Source organism: Solanum dulcamara, chromosome 8 (assembly GCF_947179165.1).
Source record: "Solanum dulcamara chromosome 8, daSolDulc1.2, whole genome shotgun sequence".
Classification (NCBI taxonomy): Eukaryota; Viridiplantae; Streptophyta; class Magnoliopsida; order Solanales; family Solanaceae; genus Solanum; species Solanum dulcamara.
In genome coordinates this window covers 1,324,235-1,337,844 of record NC_077244.1, presented here as the reverse complement: position 1 = coordinate 1,337,844, position 13,610 = coordinate 1,324,235, and the positions used below count along the sequence as shown (strand labels likewise).

The 13,610-nt window shown below is 36.2% G+C and overlaps 1 protein-coding gene across 3 annotated transcripts; it reads left to right on the top strand.

Annotated features, from left to right (window-relative positions):
* The first annotated feature begins 1,868 nt into the window (after positions 1-1,868).
* Positions 1,869-13,492, top strand: LOC129901091 (cysteine-tryptophan domain-containing zinc finger protein 7-like). Of its 3 annotated transcripts, XM_055976209.1 has the most exons (14): positions 1,870-2,421; positions 2,571-2,650; positions 4,761-4,833; positions 4,917-5,047; positions 5,432-5,827; positions 5,942-6,872; positions 6,962-8,580; positions 8,702-8,850; positions 10,154-10,314; positions 10,934-11,094; positions 11,456-12,059; positions 12,206-12,366; positions 12,462-12,528; positions 12,951-13,492. In XM_055976209.1, the coding sequence occupies exons 2-11, from the start codon at positions 2,573-2,575 to the stop codon at positions 11,648-11,650; spliced, it is 3,894 nt and encodes a 1,297-aa protein (XP_055832184.1). In that variant the 5' UTR covers positions 1,870-2,421; positions 2,571-2,572; the 3' UTR covers positions 11,651-12,059; positions 12,206-12,366; positions 12,462-12,528; positions 12,951-13,492. The 3 variants fall into 3 exon arrangements, with proteins under 3 accessions (XP_055832185.1, XP_055832184.1, XP_055832182.1); XM_055976210.1 differs by having other exon boundaries at positions 1,869-2,650; positions 10,991-11,094; XM_055976207.1 differs by having other exon boundaries at positions 1,870-2,650.
* The last annotated feature ends 118 nt before the right edge of the window (positions 13,493-13,610 follow it).

The window sequence follows — 13,610 nt, the reverse complement described above, 5'->3', positions numbered from 1 at the left end:
TTAATATAGTTTACTAAAAATATATTATAAATTTAATTAAGTAATAAATTTATAAATATATGTATATAAGACGTATTAAAATAGATATGTAATATGTGCATGTTAATATGAATAAATAAATTATAAAATAAACTTAATTAAGAAAATATTTTTTTTATATAAAGAAAATACACACACATACAAAATATATACTCAATAGATACGTAGAAATATTCAAACATATGAAACTAGTTATTTAAAAAATAAAAAAATAAAGATAATAATTATAATATTAATAAATAGCAAAAACTATTATAAATTATGAATATCAAAATATACGATTTAATAGATAAAAATAAATATATATTTTATTTATTTATTTAATAAAGAAATAATTTTAAGAAAAATATTTATCTATTAAGATAGTGATTCGAAAAGTAATTATAGGCCGGTCAAAATTGGGCGTCAACAATCGTTCTTTTTTATTTGATTTCAAATTTAATTCCAGCTGTCTCATATTTAAAATAAATTAATTTTGGATGGATATCAAAATAGATGAAGAAAACCAAATAAAACATAAAAAAAATATTTTTAAAAATATATATGTAATTTTTTTTAAATAAATAAAAGTAAAAGATAAGAAATTAATGAAATACAAAAAAAAACGTTTAAAGTGAGGAGGGAAATAAATATTTTGCAAAGAAAGAAATGAAAACATATGCTGGTTTTAATATCAATAATTACATCTACTAACTAATTATAAAATGATCAATTAAAAAAGGACATGTGTCCGATTTGTTTGCTCGTCACTTGACTTCAAGAGAGTGTGCACACTCTTTATGTCAAATCATCATTTAAGAAGTATTTATTCCATTTCAAAATAATTTAGGGGTACTAGGATCCTAATTAAATTAAGGTATGTCGTTGGAATTTCGGTTATAGTTTAAAAGGTACTTATGTCTTATCCCTTTAAACAATAAAACATATCATGCTAGAAGCAAGGGACAAAAAAGGACTACTAAGATAATGTGGAATAGAGAAAAAGCCCCAAAGTGTGTTCTCATGGCCGTTAAAACCAACGGAATAAATCATCGTCTAAGTATGAATTATTAATACACTTTAGTCTAAATATAACAGAGTCCTTGAGACAAATTGAACAAACTGTTGTTGATCTCATGTTTCATTTTAAAAATGTAAAGACAGTCAAAGTCTATCGTAAAAGCGGAAATAAGTTCAGAACCATCAAGTGAAGCCACCTCATCTTCTTTCGATGATATCTCATACCATTATTCACCATCACCACTTAAATTGTTTCGAATATCTGATTGAAGGAAATTAGATCGGGCCACCATGTGGGTTTGTAAGACCTCGAAAGTTGAAAAGTCGGGCAAGAAAAAATATTGCAGAAAAGGGTTATTGGTGCAGGTCTTACGAGCAAACCTACGAGCCGTAGGAAGTCTTACAGATCGTAGAAATGCAACTTTATCAATTACTTTAAGGATGTGCTTCATCATAATTATTTTAATATATATTAAAATTCAAACATTTTAATATTAATCCAAAGAAAACAATATCTAAGGGGTGTAACCAATGAAAGAGACTTGAAAATGAAAAAGAATTCTACACATGCCAAAGATGAAAGGAGCAGTTCAACAGTTGAGAGGTAGTTAATGACCAACTTTTTACACTTTAGGTATTAAAAAAAAAAAACTTGTAGTATAAAAAATACTGCAGTTTAAGAAAAAAAAAACTGTTTTTTTTTCTTTATTTAGAAAAAAACAGTTAACCATACAAAATATTTTTTTTTTAAAGAAATGAAGTAAAACAAGGCTTTTTCTCTCTCTGACTTTCTTTCTTCTTTCTCTTGCATTTCTCTTTCTCTCTCATCATTTTTGAGCTAAACTGAGATCGCACTAATTCGATCCAATATACATTAGAAATTGAAATACTTTGACCTTTTCATATTCAGTTTTCTTTTTCTTTCTTATTTTTTGGTTCTTTTTGGTAAATTTTGTTTATTGTTTAAAAAGGTCAACTTTGTTGGTAAAAAATGTTTTTTTTCCTACTGTTTTGATCGGTTGAGCAGAAAAATTTGAGGGGTTTTCTGGGTTTTTGCTATATTGTAATTGGGTGAAGGAATTTTTATTTTTTTATTTTATTTTGGAGCTGAATTTAGGGATTTGGGGGTTTGAGAATATTCTTGAAATTCCATCTTTTAAAAGATTTTGATTTGTTCTTAAGCAAGTTTTTGTTTTATTTTTTCTGGGTTTTTGTTGTTTCATGTTGTAATTTGGTGAATATATTTTATTTTAGTTTTTTTTAGTTGAAGTAAGGGGCTTTGAGAGTTTTGAACGTGTTCTTTGAAAATCCATCTTTTCTAGGATTTTGATGTGGTTCTGAAGCAACTTTTTCTGGGTTTTTGTTTTTCCATGTTGTAATTTGGTGAGTATTTTAGTTTTTTTTTGTAGTTGAAGTAAAGGGTATTGAGGATTTGAAAATTCTTGAAATTCCAGTTTTTGTTTGTTGAATGATTTCTGTAAGGAGTGGGGATGTAAGAAAGGGGTTAGTTTAAACATTTGGTGTTGAAACAGAGATGAAGCAGACTAAGCTTGAAGAAGGAGAGGCTTGTGATGATTCTACCGTTGACCCTGATATTGCACTCTCATATATTGTATGTTTTTTTTCCCTTCCTATTCCTTCCTTTTCCTTATTTACTTTCCAAGATTACATTTTTATTAATCAATGTTACATAGGGATATATGTCAGTAGAAAATGTACAGAATTTCTAATACTTGTGTAATAGTTTTCTGAGATGAGCTTAAATGGAGCGACATGGTCAGTGAGGATTCATTAAGACGTAGTTGTTGTTGCAGCAACAGTATTAGAATATATAGGTTGCAGATAAGCTAGAGTATTGCTTGTTGACCCTGATATTGCACTCTCCTATATTGTATGTTTTCTATCCTTCCTTTTTCTTGTTTACTTTCCAAGATTACATTTTTATAAGTCAATGTTACATAGGGATATATTGTCGGTAGAAAATGTTGAGAGAACATCTAATACTTGTGTAACAGTTGTCTAAGATGAACTTAAATGGAGCGACATGGTCAGTGAGGATTCATTAAGGCGTAGTTGTTGTTGAAGCAACAGTAGTAGAATATATAGGTTCGGTGAAGCTAGAGTATAGCTTGTTGACCCTGATATTGCATCTCCGATATTATATGTTTTTTGTCCTTCCTTTTTCTTGTTTACTTTCCAAGATACATTTTTATTAGTCAATGTTACATAGGGATATATCTCGGTAGAAAATGTAGAGAGAACTTCTAATACCCGTGTAACAGTTGTCTGAGATAAGCTTAAATGGAGCGACATGGTCAGTGAGTAACAGTTGTCTGAGATGAGCTTAAATGGAGCGACATGGTCAGTGAGGATTCATTAAGGCGTAGTTGTCGCAGCAACAGTAGTAGAATATATAGGTTCGGTGAAGATAGAGTATATCTTGTTGACCCTGATATTGCACTCTCCTATATTGTATGTTTTTTGTCCTTCCTTTTCTTGTTTACTTTCCAAGATTACATTTTTATTAGTCAATGACACATAGGGATATATGTCTGTAGAAAATGTAGAGAAAACTTCTAATACTTGTGTAACAGTTGTCTGAGATGAGCTTAAATGGAGAGACATGGTCCGTGAGGATTCATTAAGGCTTAGTTGTTGTTGCAGCAGTAGTAGTAGAACACATAGGTTGCGGCGAAGCTAGAGTATTGCTTGTTGACCCTGATATTGCACTGCCCTATATTGTATGTTTTTTGTCCTTCCTTTTTCTTTTTTACTTTCCAAGATTACATTTTTATTAGTCAATGTTACATAGCGATATATGTCCATAGAAGATGTAGAGAGAACTTCTTATACTTGTGTAAAGTTGTCTGAAATGAGCTTAAATGGATATGGTCATTGAGGAATCATTAAGGCGTAGTTGTTGTTGCAGCAGTAGTAGTAGATTAAATAGGCTGCGGTGGAGCTAGAGTATAACTTGCTTGTTTGGTCGAATCCAGTAGCTTTGTCCAAATCCTATATTTGTCTTAAAAAAATCTATTGAATATGTGCAAATTATTAATTTAGAAATCTAGTAACTTAAGAACTAGAATCCCGAAGCTATAAGCTTCAAATCCTAGCTCTGCCTAACATAGGGAACCAGGCAAGGGTAGAAGTGGGAATTGAACCCATATGGATTGTGTGATAGATTTCAAGCAGTAACACTAGACTATAAGTGTTGGTTAACGTTACATTTTCTTACTTTAAACTAAGATTTGATCTTCAACTTCTTACTTATAATCAATCATAAACTTTGCCTCACTCCCGAACTTGATGAGTCCACCTCATGATACTTTTCATGAATCCTTTGCTCATTTAACAGTAGACTCTGGTGCCTATGTTGTTTCTTGCTTGTACCATAATAAATTGTAATTTGTTTAGTTTATATTGTTATTTGCTTCTTCTTGATTTTTCTGCTTTGCTAATATTTTACTCTACTCTCAATCAAGCTATAAACTTTGTCATCACCAAGTTTATGCTTTTAGTATCAATTTTGTGATTTACCTTACCAAAAAGTATCATTCTGCATTTTATTCTCGCGTCATCTTAGCTTTGTCACTTTTATCCTCAACTGGCTGTCATGTTGAAACTGATTAATAAAACTGGCTGTTGCAACAGCCAGTTTCATACAATTGTATTATGCGCTTTCCAGTTTCTCACATAGCTGTTCTCTTATTCTTTTCAAGGATGAGAAACTCCAAGATGTTTTGGGACATTTTCAAAAGGATTTTGAGGATGGAGTTTCATCTGAGAACTTGGGTATTACAATGGCATATCCTTAGAATCAGAAGTTCGCGATGATGTGCCTCGAATTAATGACTATCAATTTGTATGTGTTGCAGGGTCAAAATTTGGTGGATACGGTTCATTTTTACCTACATATCAGCGCTCACCTTCTTGGACTTGTACAAAGACTCCACCAGATGCCTACAACAATAACATAGCAAAATCACCGAGCAATTTGCGCCCAGAGGTAGCTACTGTTGAGAATATAATTAAGTAAATAAAAGTGTGCTCTCTATAATAGCTTAAGCCTTTAAATGAGATGGTCACACACTTCCACGTGGTATCAAAGCCGATAGAGGTCCTGGGATCGAATCTCACTACCACCTATTATCAAAAGAATTTCCACGTGCTTGGCCCATGAAAAAAGAGAATCAACCTGCACGTAAGGGAACATGTTGAAAATAATTAAGTAAATAAAAGGGTGCTCTGTCTAACAGCTTAAGCTTTTAGATGGGATAGTCACATACTTCAACTACCTTCTAATGAAGTTGTGTTTTATTAACAAGTATAATTGCTTTCCTCACATTGATTTCTACTTTGACTAAGCAATATGCATCATCTTGTTATGCAGGGTGGTCGTCGACCCTCATCAGCCTCCTCATCCACTTCTCTATCAGGAAGGCCCCTAGCATCTTCTGCCTATTCGTCAACAATAGTACCTGCACTGAAGGCTCCAGCAGCTAATGGGAAAGCAAATTCAGCTCTGCAACCTGTGCAGGATGAAGACTCCACTTCAAGAAGTGAACTAGTCAAGAAGCCAACAAATCTCTCAGACAAGAAAGCTCCCAAGTTGCATACTAGAGTTGGTATTGCAAATTTGTCAACCCAAAAGAAAGCTGAAATCTACAGCGGGCTTGGCCTTGATGTCTCTCCATCATCATCACTGGATGATAGTCCAATACACAGTGAGGGCTTATCCCATGACCTTAAGGATTCCCGATATGAATCTCCGACAAGTATACTTCAGGTAAATGCTCTCACCCCTCTCGTAAAAGCATCAAATGTTTATCTATATTTCTTCATTTTTTTGGTCAACTTGACCTTGGGTTCTGCATTTTTTTCCGTCCATGTGTTGAGGCAGATAATGACCTCATATCCAATGCATGATGGGCTATTGTTGTCCCCGCTTTCGGATGATTTGATTTGCTTGACTGAAAAAGGAAAGCTACAGGGGAAATGTGGATCTGAATATATGATCCAGGAAAGACTAGAAACTTCTGTTGCCTTAGTAAATGGAACTCATTATGCAAATAGGGAAGCTTCGGAAGCTAGGAAATGGAAATCGTATGATAAAGATGTCTTAGGAACTGGCTATGGCAATGACAATCAAAATGGTAGCGCAGTGCAATCAAAGGAGGTTGATGTAAATGTTATCACCTGTGAAGAACTTGTTTCTGAGGCATTAAAGCTCCCTCTTTTATCTAAACCAAACCATAATGTTGCTGATCCTCCAAAAGATGCTGATGGAATAATTGACTGTCCAAGAACAGCCATTAAGGATAGGGCGACAGAATGCTCATCCTATAAAGCTGGTTTACAGGAAAGTCATTCACCAGAAATGCTGAAGGTTCCTGATGCTGTAGGTAATAACAGTTTGGTTGAACATAACAGCTTGATAAAGAAAAGAGTTAATGCTGGAAAAACTGAGAAGCCATGTTCATCTGGGGAGTATCCGATATTTGCTTCTAATGGACCAACTTCCCTTGATGCTTTGCATGCCAGCCAAGACAACCGGGATCATAATGTACAAGCTATCGATTCCGGTGGGAAGACAAGATATGGATCAAAAGGTTCGTCAAGTGGAACTAAACAAGACGGCTCACAATCTTTCAACTACGTCATGATGAACCATCAGGAGAACCCGAATTGTAGAAGCTCAAGTGGTACTTCTCGTTCACTGGATGAAAATTGCCATCAACACTCAGGCATTCCAAATAGTTTAGTTGTTGAGAAGAGGAGACACAAAAATAAAGAGAAGAAAATTTCTCTTGACAACCACTCTGATGGAGGAGGTATTCATTTTTAGTAGTCACATTTTGAACTTGCCGCAATCGTGAAATTCTGGTATTTATATATATTTTCTGTATGGGATGTTTGACAGGTACAAAGGATGCAAATACAAGGAACATAAGTGAGGTGGAATTAGATGTATCTTCTAAAAAAATTAAGCGAGATGATGCACATGATGACGAAAACCAGACCTTTTGCCCTGTTGTTGAAAAACCTGAATGGAGGTCAAACAGTGGTTTGTCATATAGCGTGTCAGGGATGATTCGAGATAAATGTAAAAACAGGAACTCAGAGGATGATTCAAAGAAAGACTTGGTTTCAGCAAAGAACCCAGAAGCCCATATTTCAGATGTGTCGATGCATAAGGGCAAGTGTGACAATAATGATTCTTTGACAAAGAGAAAAGGGAGAGAATTTCGAGATTCCTTGACATGTAATCCCCAAGATTCTGTGGAAAAAATATGTGATGACATCTGCAGAAAGGAAAAGATAGCAAGGGTCTCCAAGTCTGACCGGAAGGACACTAGCGCAAGCAAAGGTAGTGCTGGAAAAGGTCAAGTTAAAAAGGAACAGCGGGCTGGGCAAGATCTGGATAGCACTCTATCTTTGCAGAGTGTAAAAGCTGCAGATTCTTCAAAAAAGGATCTATGCAATTCGCAACCTTTTGTTGCTGCCTCTTCAGCCTTTGCCACTTCTAGTCCCAAGAGGTCTTCTGCTGGTGAAAATGATGGGTTCTCCAATGAATCCAGTATGGTTAAGAACGATAATGCCTGCAATGGCAAGAGTTATGATCTATTATCTGAAGCTGATTTAGAGGAGAAAGATGTCCATCGCAAATCAGGTACAGAAGTCGAAGCAAAGACCACGGTTTCTGGTTATGCAACGAAACAGGATACCGATGTAAATGCAGATCCATTACGTCAAGCTAGTCAATATGCTTGCAAGACTGGAAACTCAGACCAAGGCTCTGATAAGGAGAGAAAGAATGACCATCAGTTTCAGAATAGTGGGTCTGTCTCAAATAGGAAAAGAGGTTCCTCATCACGGCGTAAAGAGAAGAATTGGGCTCCAAAATCTGATTCTGACCAACGTAAGACCAAAGATACTGATATCTTAAATTTATCTTCAGATCAAATGCCATTAGATAAAGAGAAGACGGCACCAGGAAAAAACAAGTCTCAGGAGAAATCTGTTGTTGGTTCAGATAGATTAAAAAAGAGTTCTCAGAATGATCCTTCCGGAAAATTATTGGACAAAAATGTTAAAGGAGATAATCAATCAAGATTTGTTCATCGTGATGATGCAGAAGTTCGATCGGATGTTGTGTCCCGCCTGGATAAAAGGCAGGCTACACTACCGGAGCGAGATGATCAGAGATCATCTAAGAAGGTCGTTTCCAACAAAAGTGAGCAGATTGACGTCTCTTCCAAGTCTCCTTTAACAAGAGATCAGAATGAGACAGCTGTATTTAAAGAGCCAGTTCCTGGATCTGAAAGGGAAAATGGTGATGCTTTTGAAAGGGAAAGGTCAAATGCTTCAAGACAGAGTAAAAAAGCTAAAAGCCACCATGGAAACCTACCTAATAATACTGCCAATAAGGTCAGGGATCAAGATGTTCCCAGTCCAGTTCGGAAGGATTCATCAAGTCAAGCTGCTACAAATGCCATAAAAGAAGCCACAAACCTTAAACATCTGGCCGATCGTCTCAAGGTTAAAAGAATTTACACTTATGTCCAAAGAAAGGAGGGGACAAAATATGGTGGATATATTTCATTATTTGTTTCATTTATAAATTTATTTATGTTGGCATAACTTTGGCTATTTGTTTCAGAATTCTGGATCAAGCGAAAGTACGGGTATCTATTTCCAAGCGGCATTAAAGTTTCTTCATGGCGCCTCCTTACTAGAATTAGACAGCTCCAAGCATGGTGAACAGAACCAGTCAAGGAGAATCTATAGCAGCACTGCAAAGCTCTGCCAGTGAGTTCTCCTCTTAATTTGAACTTGGTTCATTCATTGAGATGACATGCAAAACACTGTTGCAAGCATGAATATATTGTGATAAAAAAGATTGTAGAGTAGGTATTATTCCTTACATGCCTAAGTGCTTCGGTCTGAGATACGTCTACAGCATTACTCGATGGAATCGTCCATGTACATCTCCCATTAAAGACCTAGTCTGGCGAAGTGTGAAGTGTCTCAGCAATGACTCTCTTAGCAAATAGCATGCTGTTTAAATAGCAAATCATTCATTTGACTTGCTATTCTTTTACGCCTTCCATTTCAATTTGTTTGTCCTGCTTTCCTTTTTAGTCCGTTTAAAAAAAAATGTCTCTTTCCTTTTTTGGAAAACTCTTTGATTTCAACTTTCCACGTGGCATGTTTAAGACCACATGATTAAAGGACATTTTGGTGCATTCTGCATATCTTTAGTTTAAGACCACAAGATTCAAAAGTCTTCTTTATTTTCTTAAACTCCGTGGCAAGTCAAAACCAGACAAACAAATTGAAATGGAGGGAGTATAATTTTGAGTCTTCATTTGACTTAAAGATTGAAGTTTCAAAAATTACAAAATTTTCCTTGACACTATGTTTTCCCATTCTTTACATTTATGAAGGATCTAAGAATAATTAAAGATTTGGATTTTCTTGAATCCACACTAGCTGTAAAAATTGGTGGATATGTTGGTGGTTGTACTGTATCAGCTACTTTATAAGTGTTGAACTTGTTAGCATATTCTTCTCTTGTTGATAAAACAACTTTAGCAGCAGATATAACAGTACAATTTTAATGCTATGAAAAAAAATCTAATCCATAGTTGTGTGTTTCAGTTTATATTCAGTCAGCTCATATAATTTTTGGATGCAATTTCCTTCACCGATGTCATGTATTATGAAAAACTTTGTGACCTAATCTACAACAACATACCTGATGTAATCCCACAAAGTGGGGTACGCAAACCTTACCCCACCTTGGAAGTAGAGAGGCTATTCCTATAGATCCTCGGCTCTTTGTGACCTAATCTATTCTTCTGAATATGATTAGTGCTTTTCAAGGTGTCTGCGCGGCCAAAGTTTATGGCGCTTTTGTACTCAATCAGAAGAGCGAATTTCATTGGGTAGTACTTTTCGAACATGTGGAATGTATGCTACTTATGGATAATCGTGTATAGTTTGTTGTATTTTCTATGTCAGTTGTTACAATGCAATGAAAAACTTGACGTACCATCTGAAATTTCAATAAGGATGTAATGTTTATTGTTCGTCCTTCTTATGTTCATAGGTTTTGTGGTCATGAATATGAGAAATTGAGAGACATGGCAGCTGCCGCACTTGCCTATAAATGCATGGAGGTCGCATACATGCGAGTAATTTATTCTTCACAGTCTGATGCAAACAGATACAGAAATGAGTTACAAACAGCTCTACAAATTTTTCCTCCAGGTAATCTGGATTGAGATGCCTGGGAAATCTACATTTCATATCTCGGTGCTTCTTAGGCCACTATAACTTTCGATATTACTAATCTGCTCTTTGATGGTTACTCACTCAATGAACATGTCAAATGATTTCTTGGTTTACTCCATAATCATCATGTGTACGTATTGGCTAATGCATTTTTGCACTTCTGTCCTACTAGTCAGGGTATTACGGCATATGTGAAAATTAGTGATATCCACTGTTGTTGAACAGAATTGCTCAGGGAAGAAAGCATTAGTATAAAATATGAGTACTGGAAATAGTTAAACTAGTTAGCGTGTGTTACAACCATATTTCTCTAATGATGATGAGCTGCGTTGGACTGTTCTTCTTAATGGCTATTACTCTTACCGAAGGGGAGCGTTGGCGTAATTGGTAAAGTTGTTTTCATGTGACCAGGATCACGGGTTTGAGCTGTGGAAACAGCCTCTTGCAGAAATGTAGGGTAAGGCCACGTATAATAGATTCTTGTGGTCCGGCCCTTCCCTGTATCCCACGCATAGCGGGGCCTTGTGCACCAGGCTGTCCCATTTTTAATTTTTTTTTGGTTATTACTCTTACCAGACTCATTATTATATAATAGGTGAGTCTCCTTTCTCTTCTGTCTCTGATGTTGACAATTTGAACAATCCAACAATAGTAGACAAGGCTGCATCGGCAAAAGTTGTTGGTTCTCCTCAAGTAGCTGGAACTCATGTTATCTCGGCAAGAAATGGTTCTAGCTTCACGCGTCTAATCAACTTGGTAAGTACACATATTTTAATGATAAACCAACACACCAATTAAAGCAATATTTTGTGATAATTAACACCGTGATTAGATAGAATAATTGCCTAAAGAATGGTTTGGCAAAATTAGCTGTTTAAACCGACATTCATTAGGCTTCATCATCTTTCTTCCAAGAGATTGAACTTTGTTTTTCTGTCCCCTTAATTGTTATCTACCATTTTATTTGGGTAAAGGACATAACAAAAGGCTTACTTGTCAAAACCTTTATCCATAAATATCCGTTAAGAACTCAGTTTCTAGGTTCTGAATTTTTGATAGTTTGACTATGCAATTTTGTTTCAATTTTCTAACATCTTGTAGTTTTGTTATTTTACAGGCACAAGAAGTTAATTTTGCGATGGAGGCCTCCAGGAAATCACGTGTTGCTTTTGCAGCTGTTTATCCAGGGCCGGGAGATTCACAATGTAAAGAGGGTGCATTATCCGTTAAGAAAGCCCTTGATTTCAACTTCCAGGATGTGGATGGATTATTGCGTCTTGTGCGGGTCGCCATGGAAGCTATCAGCCATTAGAGTGCTAGCTGTTGTTGAAATTGTCCACATCTTTGAATATAGTTTTCTACCTGCTCTCCATTACTGTCAGTTGAGCAAGTAAAAAAGAGGATCGGTTGATTTTGCTATACCATCTCCCAAAGTTTTATCTTCTCAATGCTCCTGTACAGCTGTACAGTAATACCTTTACTGTTTGTAAGATATATTAGCAGAGGGGAGTCTTGGAGTAAGGGTAAAGTTGTCTCTATGTGACATGAACTGGGTTCGAGCGGAGGAATCAACCACTGATAAGCATCAGGGCAGGCTGCCTACAACATACCCCTTGGAGAGCGGTCCTTCTCCGGACCCTGTGTGAACGTGGGATGCTTCATACACCGGGCTGTCAGAAATTCACATCATTCAGTGGCTCGTTACTTGTCCTGTTGACTTGGTAAGATGAGCATCAGTAGTGTGTCTTTGTTTAACTTCTGGTTTTGCCTCGTCTAATCTGTAGGCAGTTGACCGCTTCCGCACCCCCCTCTGTGGTGCTTAATTTCCTCAGGGGTCCAACTCTTAGACCAGATTACTTTTTCACAGGTACATAAGAAACCGAGATAGCTTGTTGGTTTTGACACAGAGAAAAGATGTCGGGAGTTTACTTTAAGGAAAGTGCAGAAGTACAATGTAACCAATATATCTGCTTCACATGGATTTTGGATTGTCGATTAGAGGACCAGGAGTTACTATACCTTACCCCTGTAAGTCGATTGCCCACAGCTGAGTTCTATTAGCAAAGCTAGAAAGATATTTGCCTAATATGTCTTGGTTTCGGTTGCAACTCTACTTTTTGCAGATAGGGGTGTTGCATAATGAGATCTCCCATTGCTACTTGGCTACTTGCAGTTTCACCTATTCATTTGGTTAGAACTCCACTATTTCTTCTTTCATGGGAGTTTATTTCAAAGAAAAGAAGGGATATTAACTTAAATAGCCGCCAAAAAAAGTAGTGAACAGACGTATAATATCTGTATAATTAGTATATAAAAAGGGCAGCCCGGTGCACTAAGGCTCCCGCTATGCGCAGGGTCCGGGGAAGGGCCTGACCACAAGGGTCTATTGTACGCAGCCTTACCTTGCATTTCTGCCAGAGGCTGTTTCCAAGGCTTGAACCCGTGACCTCCTGGTCACATGGCAGCCCGGTGCACTAATATGTGTATATTGGCTAGCGGCTTTGTTAGCCGAGTGGCCAAATGTGTAACTTCCCCATAACATAATGATCCTCTTTATCTTGCAACATACTCTGATCTATCTATTGTTTTTCACTTATTGAATGACATTACAGGGAGTTGAAAACTGCAACAAAAGCAGCTTGCAAGAGATGCATACTATGCTAAGTTTTTATAATATTGCACATGGACCCCTAAGGACGGAGCTAGAGAGATAGCTATGTGTTCGGCAGAACCCAGCAGCTTTGGTGAAAACCTTGTATTTGTACAAAGAATTCTCTGGATAGTATAAATAATTCATCTAGAACCAGCATACTGCTGCTTGTAGAATTTAGAATCCATAAACTCAAATTTCTGGCTCGCCTCTGCTGACAGACGGACTTAAATGGAGCAACGTGGGAATAAAGATTCATAAGCAGACTCCAACTTGCTTTGGATCGAGGCGAAGCACTAGTAGTTGTTCTAGTTGTACAGAAGACAGTTGATTAACAGATAAGAAGTCTTTTGTAATACATATTGATGTACGTTAATAAGATTTATTTGACTTGTAAAGGGGAAAATAAAGGAATTTGTTTCAATAGAATATTTTCAAAGAGTTTAGAAGATGTAGCATGTCTCTATCATAAACTTGGAATGAAGTGCTGAAATTTTGTATAGATGGTGTTTTCACTGCAAAGTCTTTGTAAATCAAAGATGGCATCTATAAAATATAGATGGCGAGGGCATATACGCGCCCTTTTTTAAAATGAGGGATACATAAGTTCTAAATCACTAAG